Raw genomic sequence first — 23286 nt, forward strand, 5'->3', positions numbered from 1 at the left:
AGAACATACCTTTCTCACAGCTAAATGATCATGTAATATTTTATATATGCTGGTGAAACTAATGCCTATGGTTGCCTCAATCTCACAGTATGTCACATGACGATCTTGCAGTATTCGGTTTTGCACAGCATCAATGTTTTCTTGAACAACAACTGATTTTGGACGACCTTCGCGAATCTCGTCGGTGAGCGAATGGCAGCCACGATTAAATTTGTTATACCAGCGTTTCACAGTGGCAAAGGATGGGGCTTCATCGCCAAATGTGGAAGTAAGTTGATCGATGCACTCTTGTCTTGATAATCCACGTCAAAAATTGTAAAAAATCATTGCACGAAAATGTTCACGAGTTAATTCCATTTTATTGTTGTCGTGCAATCTCCAAGGCAACATAAACAACACAAATCAAGCTATTGACAAAACATTTGAAGTACGTTATGGTCAATAATGCCAGACGATTCCGCGCAAACGTCAAATCGCGCCTAACTTCAATCAGTGTTGCCAATGCTCAAAATATAAATAGTGACCCTCGTATAGTCCACCACCCATTTGTCCTCTTCTGTTTACCTCCTCATCTATTCTTCCACTTCTCTCAATCATGACAATGAGGATGAATAATTTATTTAATTATTCTCTTATCTAGTCGCTTTCTGCCACTTTTGACTAATTGTAAGTACGAGGAAGAATGTTGAATGATGAGCAGTGTGGGGAATGGAGGAGCAGGACGATCCCATCCTTCCCAACTTGGCATCTTTCCTAGTTTTTGTTTTGAGTCCATTTTATGCATAGATAAGCTGATCGAGACTGGATCTGAACCACTATGTGCCTCCGCTGGGTATCGAACCTGGAACCCTTTTGTAATCAAAGAGCTCCAGGTACTTTTCATTCAAAATGCTGCCTTCCTATCAGTCTATAAAAAATGAAATATTTATTCTCAAGAAAAATATATTGATGTGAACATAAATGTGCAATCCTACCAAATTTTATTTGTGTATAGTTGTAATCATTAATTTGGGTAACACCCTAATTGCAATATTCATATATCAAATTTGAATGGATATGCCACTTGCATAGGTATGGTATTCTCAAAAACTATAGTAAAAATAAGTAACAGAAGTAACAATGCTATCAAAATTATTGAATGACTGGAATCATATTAATAAATAACAGAATTTATTTACCAGTAGTACGAGATTTTTAATGCCCATATGGTTGCTTTTAAGTTTTTTTTATGCAGAAGTAGCACAAAACTAGCGAAGTAGAGCATATGAGTAGCGTAGCGAGCTACTTTTTGGTAAATGTAGCTGTAGCGAAGCTACATTTTTGGACAAGTAGTGGTAGCTATAGCGAAGCTACTTTTAAAATGTAGCGTTCCGATCACTGTCTATAGGTAATCTAAACTGCTGGTAAATTTCCTTTCTAGGCGCATCTTATCCCTTGGTTATCTTTTGAACCATCGGTGTTACACATAATTACGTGTGATGGCCATTTTTCTCTGTACAATGCATGTAGTCTTAGATCTCTGAAGTATATTGTACATTGTGTACGTAATGATATTTCAAGTTGATAAATCAAAGGATGGGTGACTGTGCGATCTCCACCTCTCACTCGTTTATTTAGTCATTTTTAACATTCGTACTTACACACCCATTCTGCATTGTGAAAGATTCTTTAAGGTGGCATTTTGTTTTTTTCACAAAAAATAATTTCAATTTTTCACATTAACAGTAATTATTGTTCTTCCTTTTTTGGCTTCCGTAACACACAATATATGCACGGCACAGCTTGTCGCATCTTGGATCATGTGGGTATGCAGTGTTTCCAACCTTCGTAACCGAAAAATACCTGAATACATTGACAGATAGCACCAAAAACCATTCACGGATAGCCCCATGAACCATTTCCGGCAAGGTTCGGTTAGGCAAGCATAGTTAAAATTTTGTTCGTAAAACAATGTGATAAAGCTTTAAAAAATCAACTTCACTTCTTGCAAAACAACGGGGTGGTTGGAAACACTGACACAGGGTTCTGGTGAATAATGAGCAATCGTGCATTGTCGGTTGTGATCAGGGTCCCCCTTTTTTCGAATTTCGACACGTGACCCCCAAATATAAACTGCAGATTCGTGATTAAGAGCCCAAAATCATTAAATATGCGAAATATGAACGAAATCGGGGAATTGCCCAGTATTGTAAAATTGGTCCGGAATGTGCACAAACACACACAGTCACACACATACACCTGATTCATTTAGCTTATTTCATGTCACATTTCTGCCACTTTTGGCTAATTGCAACAATCGGATGAATGGTGGAAAATTGAAATGGATGATGGGACAATCAAACGTATATAGACAACACAGTAACTGTATCCTATACGCCGAACGGATTTCTTCATTTTTAACGAAATGAGTTTCTGTAGCATTTTGAAGGTTCGTAGAGGTGTTTTCTTTCATCGTTGAATCTGTTTGACCGGTAGGCTAACTCATGTATTTTTGAAGAGAAATAATTCTCTCTCCTACGCCCAATTGCCATTACTTCCATTTGCTTTCTGTAAATGAACCGGATGTTGCACACGTTTCATGACGTAATCTCCTGTCACTGATTCCAACCACGCCTTTGTTTTACAAGAAAATGACGTCCCTTTTTTTTAGTAAGGTTGGAAACACTGCATATCCACTACGCAAGTCAAGCTGCGCAGCCAGACTATATGGTGTTACGAAAGCGAAAAAAAGAAGAACAATATTAACTGCTAATGTCAGAAATTGAAGTTATTTCCGTGAAAAAAGCGAAGTAACACATAAAAGAATGTTTCCCAATGCACAATAGGTTAGTACCAATGTGAAAAGTGACGAAATAAACAAGTGAGACGTGTTCGGCGTATAGGATACTGTTACCGACAACACAACAGACCCACAGAGGATAATAATCGCTGCGAGTTCAGGCGCCAAAGCCTCGTTAGTCTCCAATATGCAGCTGTGGTTGTAGTGCGTGGATAAGAGATTGACATTTGTGGGGGGTCTTAAAAAAGGGTCACCCCTTGAATCTCTTTTCTGAACTACTTCCCGCACACATATACGTAGACATATATTTGTATAATATATATTACATGAATACACTTACTTACTGCTTGTGCAAACAATTTGATCAGCTGCAGTCACCGTACTCAATATATACATTTCAAATCATCCATCTTTCCATTATCGGATTATTGCCATCATCTCAGACTACGTAGTCTGTGCCATCACATGGAAAGGCATGGGATTTGTTTTTTTTTGTGTGTGTGTGTGCCATTTTTTTATGGATAATGGATGGACTGTTGTAAAAAGAGTACGTTTTTCTTAATAAACACGATGAAAATGTAATTCCACGACTTGTACGAATTTATGTCGTAGAAGAAAAAGATCATTGTATCTTCCCACAGTTTACTTACATTTCATTTCCATCTGTGCAGAGAATGGTCTGTGGCAAGGTTATTAGAAGTATAGGTTGGGCCAATCCGTTGTTTACTCGTAATGACGAAACGACGGTAAGAGGTGAATTTATCCATGAAATGAATTCCAAATCTATGCGCTAGTGTTGCACTATGCAGATAGGAAACCATGCCAGAAACTGAACACACGAAATCGAGTACACAAATGAGCATTTCCACCCATTTACATTTTGTGGCTTCAGACAAATTGAAAATAAATATAGATAGGTACTTATTGTTATGCGGGACAGAATATTTTTGATCGGAACGGGAATTTTTTTTAAATCCCGACATTCTGGACGGAAAATATTCGCAATTTCTCGACTAGTCGGGAAATCTCAAATTCTCATTTTCACCTTAAGTGATTTTCTTTGCATTTCTGGAATGAAAACTAACAATTTCCGATAAGTTCCAGACACTTGCAATGTAGAAAACGTCAAGAATTAATACCGTTTTAAAATGACCATTCGGTATTTCCCGACTGCTCGGGATCCAGAAATTTAGGGAAGTCATTTGCTGAAGTCGTGATAGGGACGGAATTTTTCTTTCCTATCCCGGTCCCGACTTTCCGAGTTACCGCACACCACTTGTTATTATTATTTATTTTAGTTCAGCACAATATACATCTTCCAAGTACGTTGAACATAATATATACGTTATATACGTTTTTCAAAAGGATTCTTCGGTCACCGAGCTTTGGATTCGTGTGGAAACGCTAACGTGAATCATGCTAATGCTAGAATCTGCAGTGCGCATTTCTGCCCAGAAGATTATGTACAGTGGGATCCATGAGTATTACCTTGCAAATTGTCCATCACCATGTTCGTGCAATTTATTTGACCCAATAACAGCTTCAAGAATTAAAAGAAAACTCCAAACAAGCTGTTGACAACTTCTTCACCAGCATACATAAAAATCCATCGCTTAAAAACACATAGGATGTAAGAGAAAAATTAATGAAAATAGTCATGGACAATTTGCAGGGTAATACTCATGGATCCCACTGTACGTAATCTGAAAAGTCAACTTTTAGGTTTACATCGAAGAAAGATCCTTAAGCAAGATACCTTCGACTCCTTATTATGAGCAGGAATGTAGGGAGTATAATCCTGGTAAATACTTCGCCTACCATTTCTTTGCCATTGGTGTACAATTCTCTCTCGCTTTTTCCCTACATATTCACATAAAGCAATAAAAATACAAACTGCTAACTTTTCATTCCATTTTGGTTATTTATTAAACGGTACAGTGGGATCCATGAGTATTATCGTGCAAATTGTCCATGACTATTTTCATTAAGTTTTCTCTTATATTCTGTGTGTTTTTAAGCAATGGATTTTTATGTATGCTGATGCAGAAGTTGTGAACAGCTTGTTTTGAGTTCTCTTTTAATTCTTGAAGTTCTTATTGGGTCATATAAAGTGCACGAACATGGTGGTGGACAATTTGCACGGTAATACTCATGGATCCCACTGTACGTGTTTGTATTTATATTTGATAAATTTACTTTGCTCTTCCGGCCATTTAAGTCAATTGAGATTATGAAGAAGTGATAAAATAGATGAATGGCCAATCACAGTTCCCCTTACTTACAAGAGCGACCACAAGAAAAAGAACCTTCCTCCTCTTCCGTTCAACTCGGACTATAAGAGAGCATGCTCCACTCTCCCCCTCCCCTCCACACTGGAGTACGGTGCACAGGAGTCGCGAGTCTGCGCAGGTTTCTTTGCTTGTGGTTCCACTATAATAGTAATATAAAATTGTACACTCACCTCACTTAGTTCTCCGGCAGTTTATTTCTTTATACATCATATTTGGAGAAGATACAATTCAATCTATAGGTGTACACTGTATATAACACACATTATTACTGACTTCCTTGACCCTGGATGTACAGGGTCAAGGAAAACAAAGAAATGAGCATAATTTTCTCTTCGGTGAAGATGTTGTACCTAAACCAAAAAAAAAAAAAAAAAAAACTCAAATAATGAATTCGACAACGTAAATTGATGAGATTTAGTAAATCATTTGATGAAGTGAACTAATTCTGAATGGACTAATCGCAAAGGACATAATCTGCTCAGATCCTATTACTTCTTCATGGTATGTGACGTAAAGTTCCCGCCCAACCGTTTGACGGCGTTAGTGGTTATCGCATCTCCTTTTCCATAGCCTGTAGTACACATCCTCATCTAGACATTGTTCTTGTTCTGGTGTTTAATATCTGCATACTGCAACACTGTCGTTTTGTCATTTCACGTGACTTCACATTGAAGTGATGCATTCACTTGGCCGGTTACACGTCATCGCACGCAAAAACCTCAACCGTTACCATGGTTTTGGGCCAGGGCTGGTCTGTGGCGTCCTTTTGCATCTGTCCAAGCCGCCGTTCATTTGTGCGAGTCGACTCATGAGCGCTCGCTCACTGAGAAGAGTCATTCAAAAGAGTCGCCAAGCTTCTTTTTCTCGAAACACATGCCTGAAGAGGGGGAAGGGGGTAGGAGGTGTTGAAGCAGATGATTGTATTTAAGTAAACAAACACAACGTACGTCCTTCAAGATTAATAAATTGTATTGCATTTTTGTGCATGTGTGTGTGCGTGTAGCCGACTAGATGGCCAAGATTCTGAAGTAATCGACATTTGATCTTGCCACAGAAGTTCCCGGGTTCTAGTCCCGGTCTGGGCAAGAATATTCTTTACGAGTGTCCCTTCATCTGTATCATCACGCATCATCATCATCGTCGCGATTACTTAAAATTTGAAGAAAAGTTGCATAAAATAAGAAAAATACAAATACGATTCTGTATGTGTGTGGATATACATATATGTGTAAACAGTAAACACACACACACAAACAAAATTTATTGCACATACTTGTTTTCATTACTCTGCCTCATGAGTGAGATTTTCTATATTTGTATCTTGTTTCAGTTTACATTTCATGCTGCGGATAATGCAAATTATGCAGTACGATAGCATACACAGAAATGCTATATAATTATATCAACCTTTTATTAGTAATAACGTGCATTTACATATTCTTCCTTTTTTGCATTCGATCACTGGTTTTAATATCGCAACAAATGTGAGAAAGCGAGTCAACAAAATGCACTCCAGATCTGCGCTGCGACACATGCTTGCATTTCCACGAGCATCGCTCGGTCACCACTCTTGAAACAGCACGAAGAGTCACAACACAGTCCCACGACTCTTTCCCCATCATTCGTTCACGACTCTCCTGGCAGCTCGAAGAGTCATTAAGCACCTTAACGACTCGCTCGCCTTAGCGACTCTTCTCCTCCCTCATCGTTCACGACTCTCGAGACGGCACGAAGAGTCATGGAGCACCTTAACGACTCGCTCGCCTTAGCGACTCTTCTCCTCACTCATCGTTCGCTCGCGAGTCGCGAGCTCTCTTACACAAGGCGCGGCGGCGGCAGTCTCGCCAGCAGACTGGATCTACAGTTTACCCGCTCGCTCTCCGCGGATGGCTAACAGCTGTGTTTAAGAAATATATATGGGTCTTGAACATTATCCATGTCCATAGCTTTTTGTTGTTCTACAGTCATTCAATATAAGTTTCTGCCAATATCATAATGTATGATCGAATTTCTATAAAGCGGGCCAAATTATACGTATGTATTTTTTTTAATGTTGCTTTCTACTAGTAAAACACCTTAACACGTAGGCTCACCGCAGATGGCCAACAGCTGTTTATATCACTCGTGAACATGACCCATGTCCATCTTAGGTAGTTGTTCCTAATTCTGCAGTCATTCAATAAAAGCTTTTTTGCAGTATCATGTACGATGAGATTTATGATTAAACTTCTATATTTATTCTTTAATGCTGTTTTCATTAGTAAAATATTTACACGTTAATGTTAATGAAATATTTCACGTCATATGAAAACGATTTTGTCAGACAATGTTTAAAGTTCACTTTATGCTCGGGATTGAAGCTACATTTTAAACTGGGGGTCTAAATCACTGGGCAAGGTGCCTCCACAGAGGATCGAATCCGAGACAGGAAGCGATTTCCTTACCAGGATTTAACAAGGAATGAAAGGATGGCTGAATAACATAAATAAAACATACTCCATGGTGCATGTTCTTTGTTTCTTGGTTTCTATGTTGGCCAGCTTGAAATAATCTTGGAGTGACAGATAAGTGGTGTCGCCCTCCTCAAAGTAAGCCTATTGACACCGAAAGTTCCGGGTTCGAACCCCAGCGCAGAGATGAGTGGTAATCTGTATTTAACCTCTTGTCAATTACTCTAATCACCATCCATCCTCCGTCGTTGCCTTGTAACGATACCTGGTGGATCCCACTTTAAACTGTAGATCCAGTCCCGATTAGCTTATCTGTACGTAAAATTCATTCATCCTCGCTGTCGATACTAAGTAATTAGGTATAAAAGATGCATAAAATACAACAAAGCGTGTTAGGCAGTTAAATATTAAAATTGAATTAATAAATTATAAAATATAATTACTACATGCTAATTTATAAGGAATTACAGCATTTTAAAATTTATTTGTTCCTTAATGGGAAAATAACTAGTAGCTTATTTCTTCTGTTCATTCTCATGTTAACAGATTTGTTTTCTTGGATAAATAAAATTGAACGTGTAAATTAAAAGGTTTACATGTGCACGAAGCGGAAGAGCAACTCGATCGAGTATCGTGGTGAGACAAGATGACTTGGCACATCGTTTCAACTCGTGAATGAGAATGCATATCTTGTTCGCGATTTGATTTCAAGTTAAAAACACCTGTCTGGTCTTGTTCGCTTATCGATTTCAAAGCATAAATCGGTATCGTTACTCCAATGAGACGAGATTCTCGAACAGTACATTTTACACAGAGTGTCTCTCATCATCTCACCAACTTTGGAAGGGTTGGCCCTGTTTTTATTGCGATTTTGTAATGTCCTGCTACTTGCGAAACTGATTCACTTCCAACAATTTCAGTCGCCTCCGTGGAGGAGTGGTTAGAACAGTGCGCTAAGAGGAATCTCGGAATTGAGTGTCACTTCATCAATTTCATTATATCATCACTGATTTTCATGTTCGCGATTAGCCAAAGTGACAGAAGAGCAAAGCCTGGGCAAAAGTGGTATCCCGAGCCGCTATGTGTTTCCACCGAATATCGGCCTCAGGACTCCCTGCCCTCGTGCCGCGATGTGCTAACCACTCCGCCACGGGGGCCGGCCCTCCCCATCACATCTCTGTTTTATACTAAAGGCTATGATTGAATATGAATTTAAAATTTTGTGTGCGTCACTTAGGCTATTTTGCACCCTTCACTTTATACAGGATCCAGCCCCGTAGCAGAACTACAATAACATAACTGTAATGTCCTGTAGTAACTAAAATATTAAAATAATCTGACCAGTTAAAAGCTGAGGCTGTAAAGGCACTCAGCACACATAAGGACAAAACACAGGACAACACACACACACATTCCTACGAAAATGTACTGGCCATAGGTATAGGGGCTATTCACGAGTAAACAAAAACATATCGAACGGCACAATCGATTGTCGAACTGTAGCACAACTTCCGGTTCACGGCGGACGGGTAATTCAAGCGCGTACTTGTGGCCTTTCTTCTCGTTTTGTATACCGGATGAAATGGATCATATAAAAGCACTTGACGACGAGGAGAATAAGAGATATCAGGGCAAAGTAGAGGCCTTTGCATATCAATTGGATGAGCAACTAGGAAGTAATACGGCATTATTCCAAGATGAGATCCATTTGCTGATCGTCGTTTCATTGGCGATATTTGTAGCCTACATATTAAATAGAAAGTAATTTTTCCTACAGAGCGCGAGCGCTTAAATGCATACATTTATGTTTTAAGTGAAAAAGTGCGAGATGTACGAACATATAAAAAACGGAAAAAGGAGCTTCTTTTCTTCTTTCTTCAGTCAGGACGAATCAGAGGGATGCGATAATGCACACTTGCTGGTTTCGTTCTCGTTTGAACGCAGAAATACAAAACGCTCATTGTTATTTTAAGTCAATTTTCTGCTATTTGTGTTAAACATGACGATGAAGATGAATAATAAACTGGAAAAATTAATGATGGGACAAACACAATGACACACCATTGCCTCACCATGGTGTTCAAGCCTAGGACCTCTTCTCCATCAATGTTGACTTGATTGATTGAGTTGGTGTTTTAAGTCCACTTTGTGCACAGTAAGGCTAATCGGGACTGGACCTACAGTTTAAATTGGGATCCGAACCACTATATGCCTCCACCGGGAATCGAACCCGGAACCACTTGATTACAAGGCGACGAGGCTACCACTGCGCCATCGGGGAGGCACTCTATCTATCAATATTGAAAAGATTTCCATTGCAAAAGACGAAAATTAATAATAGTACCCGCACTTAATTTTCTGGCTACACAAAAAATATTTCCTCTGGTTGCACAAAAATTTATTTCCTCTGTTTACACACACACTGGAATAAAAACTGCTAATTTCAATAAATTTCGGACATTTAGTACAAAAAAATGTAGGGAATAAACTACTTTTAAACTATCATTTTTTCCGAAGTCTGGATCGGAATGTTTTTTTTTATTATTATTTTTTTTTTTTTTTTTAGGTCCCGACTTTTTGGGTTTTTGCACATCCGTTGTCATTACTGCGGAGTCTACTCCTGCTAATGGTCTTCCAATTTTCAAGCCTGACAGCTTGAATGCAATAATTTGGCGCCTAGATCTCGAGGAAATGGATGAAGAGAGATCCATGAAAGATTATTTAGCCCTGATCGTAGTTTACATCCTCCTTGTACACACTCATTCGTTCCTTTCATACATGACACAATCTCAGCTCCCTTTAGCGGCATGTTGTGAGCCTACGAACCGGAAGTTGTTGTGCTACAAGTATGGCGTCCGCGCGAAGGCACTTCCTTCCGGTGGATAACCCCTATAGACGCCAGAGCCTCGTTAGTCTGCAAAATGCAGTCCAGGGTGTACTATGTGGAAGTGAGGTTGACAATTGGGTGTACTACGTGGAAGGATCATCCCTTACATCCCTTAAACTATATTTCTCGAGACCCTTGATGTGCTAACCACGCCGGCATACATTATAGAATTCTTGAGTTAGTTTTGTCAATATTAATTTTATTGATTGCATTTTTGTTTTGCAATGATTTTGCGCACTGAATTTTCATATTTATCTTTGCTTTTCATTTGTGTTTTACTTTTATTTTGTATATAATGCTGTGTTTCTATTGGTGTAAATTTGTGATTCGTCTCTAATAACGTTATCATTCCAATGTGATTTAAATGTTAATCTTCTAATCTCACGTGTATAATATGTAAGTATATGTATGTACACATGCATACAGAGAGAAAGAGAGAGCGATTGTATTGGGAAATTGCATGATATGATCGTTAGAGGGGAAATCCCCACCGTTCCCCGCATAATTTCAAATTTGTTCCTTGTATTACACAAAATATATTAAATTAATGTTATAACAAATTGAATATCCATTATAGATCGGATTATAAGAAATTATGTATAACTGCGTGTGTGAGCGTGTGTTTGTCTCTCAGGTTCTTTATAAAAAAAATCAGAAAAACAGAACATAATGTAGTATTCAAATATAAAAAGACCTTCATTTCACGAGTCCACTTATAATTAATTCATTATCATGTGGTTTGTTCTATTAGGTAATTCTTAACTGAATATAAAAAATTGTAAGTTATAATTTTTGTTTTAATACATGTTTGTTATTTTCACTAAAGGTTTATCATTTGAACTTGTGCTTGCTGCTTGTATTACGTCATTTTTGGATTTGGAGTAACAGAAAACAAAAGATGTTTATTGTCTTTGATCTTGCTTTAGAAAATAATGATTGGTTGATTGATTTGGTTTATTTTACTTCGCTTTTCTGTCACATTTTTTGGGTAATCGCGAAGATCAGGATGAGTAATGAGGTGTACTAACCACTCCACCTTGGAGGCCGGCGCTTTAGAAAATAATTAAAAGTAACAATCGCTTTCCACACTAAGTATTTTGTGTTGCAAATTATAAATTACTGCCCCCCTTTTCTGATTCACCCTAATAGCATAGTGGTTAACGCTGTCATGTATTAAAATGGTTTGCTTGGCAAAAATTGTTATAAGTCCACTTTTATGCTCCAATAGGCTAATCGGGTCTCCCCGATGGCGTAGTGATAACGTCGCCGGTAATCAAGTGGAGGTTCGGATCCCACTTTAAACTGTAGGTCCAGTCCCGACTATCCTATCTGCACATAAAGTGGACTTAAACAATAACAACTCAGAATAGGCTAATCGGAATATTGTAATCAAGAGGTCTGTGCCTAACACCTTCCCAAAATTTTTACAATACTCCCCCAATATTTTTTACTAACATTTAATTTCTTGTAATTTTAGCGCTAATGGTTTGGCCGAACTTGAAACTACAGGACAAATTTGTTGGCTGTTCTTCGCTGCCCGTCATGGGCTGAGGTTGCGCGCTCTCTCTCTGCAAACAACACTCGCGAGTCGCGAGCTCGCGAGTCGACTCTTTCCTTCGTTCAAAGAGTCGCTAAAGTGTGCCACGACTCTTTGAACGAAGGAAAGAGTCGACTCGCGAGCATGCTCCTTCCCCTCTCATCGTACACGGCACGTTTCAGCCAGCTTTACGGGAAAAGGAACAGAGAGGACCCCCCCCCCTTCCTCTCCTCTCCAGTCCCCATTTGCTGCCCGCAGAATCGACTTGCTTTCTTTCAAAAATTCCGGCAGCCAGGCGAGTATACACTTGCGCATGCGCCTTCCTCGCAAAATTCGTGGAAAGGAGAGGGAATAATGGAATAATAGTTGCTTGGCGGGCGCAGGAGTCGTGGCACACATTGACACATACGACTCTTTGAACGTGTCGTTCAATTCTGGTGAACGAGTCGTTCACCGCTCACAAGAGAGAGTCGTTACTTTTGAACGACTCGTTCACGAACGACCCATCACTAGTCCCTCACCATTTCTCTCATATCGGCAATGTGGTTGAACGAAAACGGTATTTGAAGAGGAAAAACATTTATACATATTTCTTGTAATTCTGTATAGTATACACAAATTATCGTTTCACCACCATGCGCATTGAAACATGCTATTTTTGTTCGTCAAAAATATATCCAGGACACGGAATAGTGTTTGTAAGAAATGATTCCAAGGTAGGTTGATGCAGGTGTTATCTTTGCATGTAAACTTGACAGATGAACCTGGCTTCATCTTATAATTTTGGATGCATATGTTATTGGGATGACATTTGTTCATGCATAGGATGCGGAGAATTCAAACTTCGTGTAAATGTTGAATTTCGGTATTGCAAAGGAAGTGTCTGTGCGAGAATCATTCTAACGACGTGTGCATTGCACAAGAGTATGGACAAGGCATGCATAAATATGCATTTGGATTGGTCCTTGACCAACTGTACCCCCTCGAGAATTACGTCGAACTTTTGTAATCGACATATTTTGTTGTTTTATGTACCTTATGGGTAACAGTAGTATAAGCCGGAGACGGATTTCTTAAAATTTGCAGTAGAAAAGACGAGAAAGTACTTACGGAATTGCGTTCTTGAGGACTTTCTGAAGCCGGGGAAATTGTTTTTTAGAATCGTGCAACGTATTTTGCCTGTAAATAAGGTATTTTTCGTCAATCATGCATCTCCGTTGTACGATAGCTCGTGCCGCCATTACCGTCGACTACGTGAATCAATTGTTCCGTGCGTTCGGTTATGTAACCCCCTCACAGTGTAGCAACCACGCGAAAGTTTGACAAGATGACGTGTGAGCGGGTTTTTTTTTCCCATGTAAGGTAAGACTCTAGTTTACGTCCTTTTCCTAAGGAATACGTGTCATATATCGTTGGAAAGCTTATTTTATAAGGAATTCAACAACGTAAATCCCAAAGCGAACAAAAATTTCCTGAAGGAGTAAATCGAGAAAAACCGATGTTGTCCGAATATGTGCAATTGAACGTAATGGGGAATTTTTTACATGATGAAGCACATATTTATGGGTGAAATGAGTGCTAATGGAACCTATCCTAAGAGGCCTAACCTAACCTCGTAGGCATACCTCGACTCCGTGAATGGATAGTGGGGCTATCGTGAACAAATCGAGAAAAACCGATGTTGTCCAGATATGCGCAATTGAACGTACTGAGGAATTTTTTAGATGATGAAGCACATATTTAGGGATGAAATGAGTGCTAATGGAACCTAACCTAACCTCGTAGGCATACTTCGACCCCGTGATTGGATAGTGGGGCTATCGTGAACAGAAAGTGTAAAAAGAAAAAGGTACTTACCCGAAGAGATGCCGGGTGCGGTAACAGTAGTATAAGCCGGAGACGGATTTCTTAAAATTTGCAGTAGAAAAGACGAGAAAGTACTTACGGAATTGCGTTCTTGAGGACTTTCTGAAGCCGGGGAAATTGTTTTTTAGAATCGTGCAACGTATTTTGCCTGTAAATAAGGTATTTTTCGTCAATCATGCATCTCCGTTGTACGATAGCTCGTGCCGCCATTACCGTCGACTACGTGAATCAATTGTTCCGTGCGTTCGGTTATGTAACCCCCTCACAGTGTAGCAACCACGCGAAAGTTTGACAAGATGACGTGTGAGCGGGTTTTTTTTTCCCATGTAAGGTAAGACTCTAGTTTACGTCCTTTTCCTAAGGAATACGTGTCATATATCGTTGGAAAGCTTATTTTATAAGGAATTCAACAACGTAAATCCCAAAGCGAACAAAAATTTCCTGAAGGAGTAAATCGAGAAAAACCGATGTTGTCCGAATATGTGCAATTGAACGTAATGGGGAATTTTTTACATGATGAAGCACATATTTATGGGTGAAATGAGTGCTAATGGAACCTATCCTAAGAGGCCTAACCTAACCTCGTAGGCATACCTCGACTCCGTGAATGGATAGTGGGGCTATCGTGAACAAATCGAGAAAAACCGATGTTGTCCAGATATGCGCAATTGAACGTACTGAGGAATTTTTTAGATGATGAAGCACATATTTAGGGATGAAATGAGTGCTAATGGAACCTAACCTAACCTCGTAGGCATACTTCGACCCCGTGATTGGATAGTGGGGCTATCGTGAACAGAAAGTGTAAAAAGAAAAAGGTACTTACCCGAAGAGATGCCGGGTGCCGCACCGCGAACGCAAAGAAGCAATCACCATGCAGATAAGGACGTAAAGTAGTCTATAGCCTCAATTTTCGCTTAAAAACCTTATGTGAATAGTTTGTGTGGCATTTATCGGTTCATAAGTTTGGAAACACTGCACATCAGCTGACGATACTGCATATCAGCTGACGATAGACAACGTGAGTCAAAATTTGCCCGCCAAATTAGCAACAACCAATAAATGATTATAATGTAAAAAATTATGCTTTTTTCATGGGAAAAAAAGTGATCCCCAGCTTGAAAAATCTTCCGCTATGAATATGAGGTAAGTAGCAATGATTTTTATTTGAAAACAAACGAGTTTAATGTGTCTCCGGCTTATACTACTGTTACCATAAAAATTCTGGTAAAAAAAGGTACATTTGGAAATACTGGCGAGACCGCGTGACTTTCGACGCTCCCGCCGTCTGCAGGTACATAATGGAAACAACGGCATAATGTTGTCGCTTTGCACAAAATGCAAGTTTATGTACATTTTGAAAATTTGTGCGTTTACTCACTAAATATATTCACAGTATAAAAAGTATAAGAAACTTACGTGAGTGAGTATAATGGTTGTAAAACTACTTGCAGACGACATTTCACGAAGCTACGCTTCGCTTCTTCAGGTATTTCTTTTCAGTATGGTTAAAATTACATGAAGTTAAAAATGCCATGTAGGCTAAGAGATAATTCTAAAAGAATGGTGTACCCATACTCCCATACATACTTTTTATACTGTGAATGCAAGTTTATTATATCAAAAGTGCTTATTTCTTGTTGTGCAGCATTCTACGGTGAGAAAATACCTCCATGAACTTTCAAAATACTACAGAAACTCATTTCCGTAAGTAGTTTCTTCTGTAAAAATGAAGAAATGTGTCTCCGATATAACAGACATTTACCATTTTTATTTTTAAATTTTTTTTAACTATGCTTACCTAACCTAACCTTCCCGGAAATGGTTTGTGGGGCTATTCGTCAATGGTTTGTGATGACATAATGAACACGAAAGTAGGTAGTTTTTGGTTAAGAAGGTTGAAACACTGCATACCCACTCCAAATCGACAAAACATAACACTCCGTGTGATGATCCACAGCTGTGCGTGCCATATTGTATGTTCCGCAACGGAGAAAGGACCCAAAAGAATTATTCGTAATGTGAAAAATTGAAGTTATTTTCGTGTAAAAAGCATAATGGCACCTTCAACTATGTTCCGCAATACACAATTGGTAAGTACGAACCATTTAAAACTGAATATCCTATAGAAATGTGTCTCCGATATAACAAGACATTTACCATTTTTATTTTTAAATTTTTTTTAACTATGCTTACCTAACCTAACCTTCCCGGAAATGGTTTGTGGGGCTATTCGTCAATGGTTTGTGATGACATAATGAACACGAAAGTAGGTAGTTTTTGGTTAAGAAGGTTGAAACACTGCATACCCACTCCAAATCGACAAAACATAACACTCCGTGTGATGATCCACAGCTGTGCGTGCCATATTGTATGTTCCGCAACGGAGAAAGGACCCAAAAGAATTATTCGTAATGTGAAAAATTGAAGTTATTTTCGTGTAAAAAGCATAATGGCACCTTCAACTATGTTCCGCAATACACAATTGGTAAGTACGAACCATTTAAAACTGAATATCCTATAGAAATGTGTCTCCGATATAACAAGACATTTACCGTATCTTCAATTGCTTTCACATTCGGCATACTCACTAATTTTGGCCTCGTAATCACGAATCTGCAGTTAAAATTTGGCAGTCACGTCTAGAAATTGCAAAATAACCTTGTCAATTACCACTATGATCCATGTTTTCTGATATGATGTGGTCTTCCTTTCCTTTCCGCACAACGTTGCTCAAGTATTGAGCAATAAGTGAGACCCGTTGCATGGAGCATTGATTTGCATGTAAGAAAATTGCATCTTGCGTAAAGGTGGAAAACATGTTTGCCCCACGTATCATTCACAGTTAGGTTAAGTTAGGTTAGGCTAGCATAGTTAAAATTAAGGGTCATCATAAAAATAGTTTTGAAATGCTAATCATTGCAAGAAAAAAACGGACCTGCCTTTTTCGACTTATTTTGCAATTTCTAGACGTGACCGCCAGATTTTAACTACAGATTCGTTATTACGAGGACAATATTAGTCAGGGTGGCGACAGACCTGGAAAACCTGGAAAACCGGGAAAAGTCAGGGAATTTGAGGTGTCAAAAAAAGTCAGGGAAATGTCAGGGAATTTCGTCTTCATTGACTTCGAACACTCTTTTGACGAAATTTTTTATAACTTGGGCACTATGGGAGCAATCTACTTCGGATAACTTTAGTTTTGCAGCTAAAACATCAGCGCATGCAACGGTGTACAATTAGAACACCTGACCGAGGAAGGGGGGATTGGGGGCATGTCCCCCGAATTTCAATGGAGAAAACAAAAATCTGGAGTTTGCCCCCTCTTCTCCCGTTATTTTGGGGAGAAGGCACGAACTTTAGTATTCGTTTCAAAGAATGGACATTTCTCAAGAGAATGAAACATGTTTTATGTTCTTGGGTGCCATACAAGTTGAATAATAAGCCAAAATGTGCATTTTTTTTTTTTTTTTTACGAAAAATAGGTAATTTGCATTTTTGGAGGAAAATTGTTATAACTCTGGCACTAAGGGAGCAATCTACTTCGGATATGTTTTGTTTTGCAGATAAAATATCATAGCATGCAACCGTGTACAATTCAGAACGCCGAACCGAGGAAGGGAGGTTTAGGGGGGGGGGGTGCAACCCCAGAATTTCAATGGAAAAAACAAAAATCTGGAGTTTGCTACTTTCTTTTCAAATATGGACATTTCTCAACAGATTGAAACATGTTTCAAGTTCTTGGGTGCTATACAAGTTGAAAAATAAGCCAAAATGTGAAACTGGTTTTTACGAAAAATAGGTAATTTGCATTTTTGGAGGACAATTGTTATAATTTGGGCACTATGGGAGAAATCTACTTCGGATAAGTTTGTTTTGCAGTTAAAACATCAGAGCATGCAACCGTGTACAATTGAGAACGCCGGACCGAGGAAGGGGGCTTGGGAGGCGCGACCATCGAATTTCAATGAAAGAAAACCATAAAAATCTGTTGTTTGCCCCCTCTTCTCCCGCTATTTTGGGGAGAAGTCGCAAACCTTAGTATTATCTTCAAAGAATGGACGTTTCCAAAGAGAATGAAACATGTTTCATGTTCTTGGGTGCCACACAAGTTGAATAATAAGCCAAAATGTGAAACACTCTTTTTTACTAAAAATAGGTAATTTGCATATTGCTCAGAAAATTGTTATAACTCGGGCACTATGGGAGCAATCTACTTCGGACAAGTTTTGTTTGCAGCTAAAATATCAGAGCATGCAACCGTGTACAATTCAGAACGCCGAACCGAGGAAAGGGGGTTTGGGGGAGCGACTACCGAATTTCAATGAAAAAAACAACATAAAAATCTGGAGTTTGCCCCCTCTTCTCCCGTGATTTGGGAAGAAGGCGCGACCTTTAGTATTCTTTTCAAAGAATGGACATTTCTCAAGAGAATGAAACATGTTTCATGTTCTTTGTGCCATTCAAGTTGAATAATGTGCCAAAATGTGATTTTTTAAATTATTTATTTATTTATTTTTTTGCGAAAAATAGGTAATTTGCATGTTTGGAGGGAAATTGTTATAACTCGGCTACTATGGGAGAAATCTACTTCGGATAAGTTTTGGTTTGCAGCTAGAACATCATAACATGCAACCGTGTACAATTCAGAACGCCGAACCGAGGAATGGGGGTTTGGGGGTGCGACCACCGAATTTCAATGAAAAAAAAAAAACAACATAAAAATCTGGAATTTACCTCCTCTTCTGCCGCTATTTTGGGGAGAAGGCGCAAACCTTAGTATTCTCTTCAAAGAATGGACGTTTCAAAAGAGATTGAAACATGTTTCATGTTCCTGGGTGCCATACAAGTTGAATAATGAGCCAAAAATTGAAACTCTGGTCGGAAATGTGGCATGGATATGTTGGTGAGAGGGGGAAGGTTGGTGATCAATATCAATCCCAGGCTTGCTCCAGACCTGTGTCAGAGTTTCCACCCAAACATAAGAGTATGAAGGTCCAAAAAGCACATTCATTTCGTAATCAGCACCATGATATCATATGGTATCATCGGGCCAGTACGACCTTACTCTGATGATACCATATGGTATCATCGGGGGAGTAAAGGTTAAGCCTCTAAATATTACGTGGAAAATGCATTTAATTATCATTTTTTCTTGTCCGTATGGGAGTAGTAAGGGGACTTGTCAACAGATGGAGGGGATAAGAGCGGGTGGCGCCGTCCGATAGTTGTCGGACGTCATAGTAAGGCATTTTGTTGGCCAAACTGAAGGAAGATGGAAACAAATATGTTCCATTGATACATACGATTTTTGTCGAATATCGCCACCAGACAGAGTATCTCACTACAACATACGACAGAAATTGCATGGACTGCAACATCGAACAAAAATCACATGCATAAACAAGAAGAACTTTAGACTGCAAATATGGTGGTGGAATTTTATTACTCTTCTGGCTCACTTCACCTTATTGAATATATCAGTCCTTACGAAGGCTTTCTTTTATCATCCTGACGTATTACTGGTTTCGCACAAGTTAACATACGTTTACAATGACATTGCAATATTCTTAGATATCAAGAAGAATCCAACCAAACGGGATATATATTGAATACTATCACGAAAAAGTGAAACGTAAATCTGCATTGGTGAACGTTATAAAAATTGGGAAGTGCATGCTCCCAACCTCAAATTTACTGCAACACTAGTATTGCAATGAAATTAACGCCACTCTCTGTCCTGTCTGTTTAATCTCGTGAGAGATGGTCTTAAATCTCTCACTGAGTGAAGTTAATGTCCAATAAATACGTACTAATAATAAATACGTAAATATTTTAATATCTTATTTACTCGAATCATTGTCATAACAGCAAATCACTTCCTTCAAGAATTGACGTTTCTCTGCCAGCCCTGCTAAATTTTCACTTTCCATCTACTGATTTATACGAGGGGTGGCCAGAAAGTAATTTCCAATTAGTAGGTACATTGATTTTTCGCAAACGCCAAAACCTTGAAAAATGGTAATTGCTGCGAAATTATGTTTAGGAATGTGCAGTGATGTCTGGACACATTTTTCGCCCTATCGAAATATCTAAATAATGCGAATTTGGCAAAAAATGCGAATTGTTGGCGTTTTTAGAAATGTCCTAAAACAACGAAAAATTCCATGAAATCCAACATCCTTGTCTTTTCTAGGCCATGTTTGTGTACATAGAACATGCAAGTTTTCCAACATTTTACTCAAGAGTAAACTATAGAGTTATACGTACGTGGAATAATTCCGACAGCCACATTAAATCATTTATTTCCCCACGATTTTTTCAACTTCTATCAAAACCATTTGCATCACAGAGCAAAGTGGCAGGGTTCTAACAGGAGATCGAGTGCGTATCTACCGTCACATGGGAACCACATCTTCGTATTTGTCGCACGAGATATGTTTTGAATTACTTAGCTAAGTGCGCACCATCGGCATTTGTCGAGCGAGTAATAATGGAACTCAGTCGTTAGGGCGTCTTGACTACTATGCGAGAGACCCGGGTTCGATCCCCTGCGGGAGAGAACCGGGATGTTTTCCACCTATTCAAACTGCTCCGGCGCCCACCCAGCATCATATGAAGCTGGTACCTTGAGGAAACTTTGAGGGATAAAGGTAGCCAGGAGTGTGGTGCTGATCACATCACCCCCACCTTCAGCCGTGATCAAGAAAGTGTGGGGCCCTAACTCCACACCAAAATTCCATTATCTAAAATCCTTACCTTAAAATTAATAAAGGGGTATGGAAAATAACTTTCCCAAAATAACTTTCAAGATATCAAACTCTCGCGAAGAGGCATAAGCCATGTGGCTTACAATTTGAAACAGTAGTTTAAAAACACCATGAATGTATAATTTCAGATATTTGCCAGAAAATGCGCTAAAATGAAAATGTGAATTTTGGGAAAAATAACTCAGTATAGTATAAAATAAAAAGTAAGAAAATACACAAATATGAAAAAATAAAATAACAAAATATCAAGGTCCCTTCCGATTAGGCATAAATAAAACAAGAATATCAGTTGTAATTTATTGCATTAGAAACAGTGAGTCCTAATCTAATTTTCGGCATAATCACCACCGTTGTTCTGGCATGTGTCTTAGCATGACACTAAATTTTGTATGCCCATGGTATATGTGTCAGACAGCAAAGACTGGAACTATCTCTACCGCAATGTAGCTGTTAAATCCTTGCCCTGCCAGAAACCTCTTCAGTTAAACAAAGAGATGAAAGTCTGTACATTCAAGGCCAGGGCTGTACAGGGAGTGGTCTGAGATCTCTCACCTGAAGTGATGCAAAGGGCCCGTGTGTACTCAGCTGTATGAGGTTGTGCACATTCGATTGGCCTTCCGTGAATTGTCTGCACCATCGTCTGACCATACTATCACTCACAACGTCCGGTCTGCACACCTGACACGCTGTGCCAAATTCTGAGCGTGCAATGTAGACTACATCGCAGTCGGTGGGAGACTGTATGAGAGCTGCAATCTTCAACCTAGAACTGTCCTAAACCGGCTGCATTGTGACTGTACCATATTACAGATAAATGGCACTTCTTCCTGCCCGCATGTGCGTGTCGGTCTCCGGCCAGTAGTGCTGCTGCGTACAAGCTTTTTTCAGGATGCTCCTCGTATATGAATTTTCAGAAGCTTTTATTATTAGAGTGTTCCTGTTTTAATGTGTTGGTTAGCTAAATCAGGTACCTATACAATGCAATTCTATAAATTCCTTGCGTTAAATTTCTAATACTTACATACCCTTTTCGTCAGCATTAATGATATAACTGCATGTTGTCAGTTTCACAGCACTTCACTTGGATATACTGTACTGAAGCAGAAATCCCATTGATAATGTAAGGACATATGACACTTTCTTTTGTTCGATTCAGTTGTTTCACTTATATGCAAGAGTTAAGTTGTTTGCTTTACAGAGAAGAAAGAAGTAGCTTTATGCATTGAAAAATGAGTCCGCACTCATGGTTGTTGCAAGCAGAGGGTTCCAAACCTAGTGGAAATATCAACATATAATACCGAGAATGTATAAGGAGACTGATAAATTACAAATTGTATTTCTTAATCAATCACTCTTCACTCTTCTCATTTATTTGTAACTTTAAAAATAATGAAGTATTTTATTTTAAACTTACTGTGTATGACAAAATTCCATAATCCTTCCTTAGCTTGTGAATTGTAATAATTTTCTAAATTCACTATTTTGCAGTTTGAATTCAAATCATAGAGATTAGAGAAATTAAGTCAATTTAATAGAAGATAATATTGGTACTTAGCAAATCGATACGTGGATCTGTATGAGTTTATTATTTCCATTTGCAAGAACATCGATTTAGTTTAGTTTGTAATTGTCAGGGAAAAATGTAAATTTTGTCCTGGAAAACCTGGAAAAGTCAGGGAATTTCATTTCTACTTGTTTGTAGCCACCCTGTTAGTGAGTATGCCGAATTTGATGGCAATTGAAGATACTTCCGGTATTGTAAATTCGCTCCCAATATATTTAATTGAAATAATATCACATAAAACCACACATTACTTTACTATGAAATTGGCATGTTCGCCATCGCTGTTGTCACCATCAGAGACAATTTTTCACTTATGCCATAAAATTTAACATTAACATAAATCATTTATTTCACACTTTTTTACATTGCTAACGTACTATTCTGCATTGCGGAACATTTTTTTAGTCGAAATAATGGTTTTGTAATGAAAGTAATGTCTTTCTTACATTTACGAGTACTTACTGTTACTCGTTATTTCCATTCTGTAACACACATTATTGCGATAGCGTACTGGTTCATCGCGCATTGTGAGTGTTTTGTCGATTTATGCAGTGTTGTAACCTTGTTCACCAGAAAAAACCTACTTTTGGGGGCTGGTTTTGGAATTATGCTAATACCTCGCAAACCATTGACGTTAGCCTCAAAAACCATTTTCCGTAACGTTAGGTTAGCAAGCAGAGTTAAAACATTTTTTAAAAAAATTAAAAATACTAGACACGTCATGTTATAGTGAAAACACTGCAAGTTTGAAACACTGACTATGGGGTTTACATCATCTAACACACGGAACATTGTGCTCTCGTGCAGAAAGCAAATGGCAGTAGCAGCAACAGCGTGTTGGACAAGAGATTTTCACAGAAAACAACATGCATTCGCATTAAAATTGATCAAAACTACATTCACGAACTTCCACAACGCTACAGAAAAGATTTGCGTAAGTACTTTATCCTGTAAATTTGAAGAAATCCGTCACCCCTATATGGAAATGTTATCGTTTAAACATGTTTATCAATAGTTTAATAGACTTACATAATCTTGAAACTATTGAGAATATCTAGACAACAGTGAAAGAAAACTACACGAAAATTCACGTCAATGCTCTAGAAGGAATTCTAAGCGTATGTAATTTTTCATATTTTGAA

The 23286-nt window shown here is 38.6% G+C and overlaps 1 protein-coding gene across 2 annotated transcripts in view; it reads left to right on the top strand.

The window, feature by feature from the left end:
• Positions 1–12459: 12459 nt before the first annotated feature.
• Positions 12460–23286, top strand: part of RpL24-like (ribosomal protein L24-like) — a 30971-nt gene continuing 20144 nt past the window's right edge. For both annotated transcript variants that reach the window (XM_083119797.1, XM_083119798.1), the window contains exon 1: positions 12460–12660. In XM_083119797.1, coding sequence (XP_082975923.1) covers positions 12580–12660 — 81 coding nt within the window. In that variant the 5' untranslated portion in view covers positions 12460–12579. The remainder of the gene's footprint in view (positions 12661–23286) is intronic.

Source organism: Lepisma saccharinum, chromosome 3 (assembly GCF_977018435.1).
Source record: "Lepisma saccharinum chromosome 3, izLepSacc3.1, whole genome shotgun sequence".
Classification (NCBI taxonomy): Eukaryota; Metazoa; Arthropoda; class Insecta; order Zygentoma; family Lepismatidae; genus Lepisma; species Lepisma saccharinum.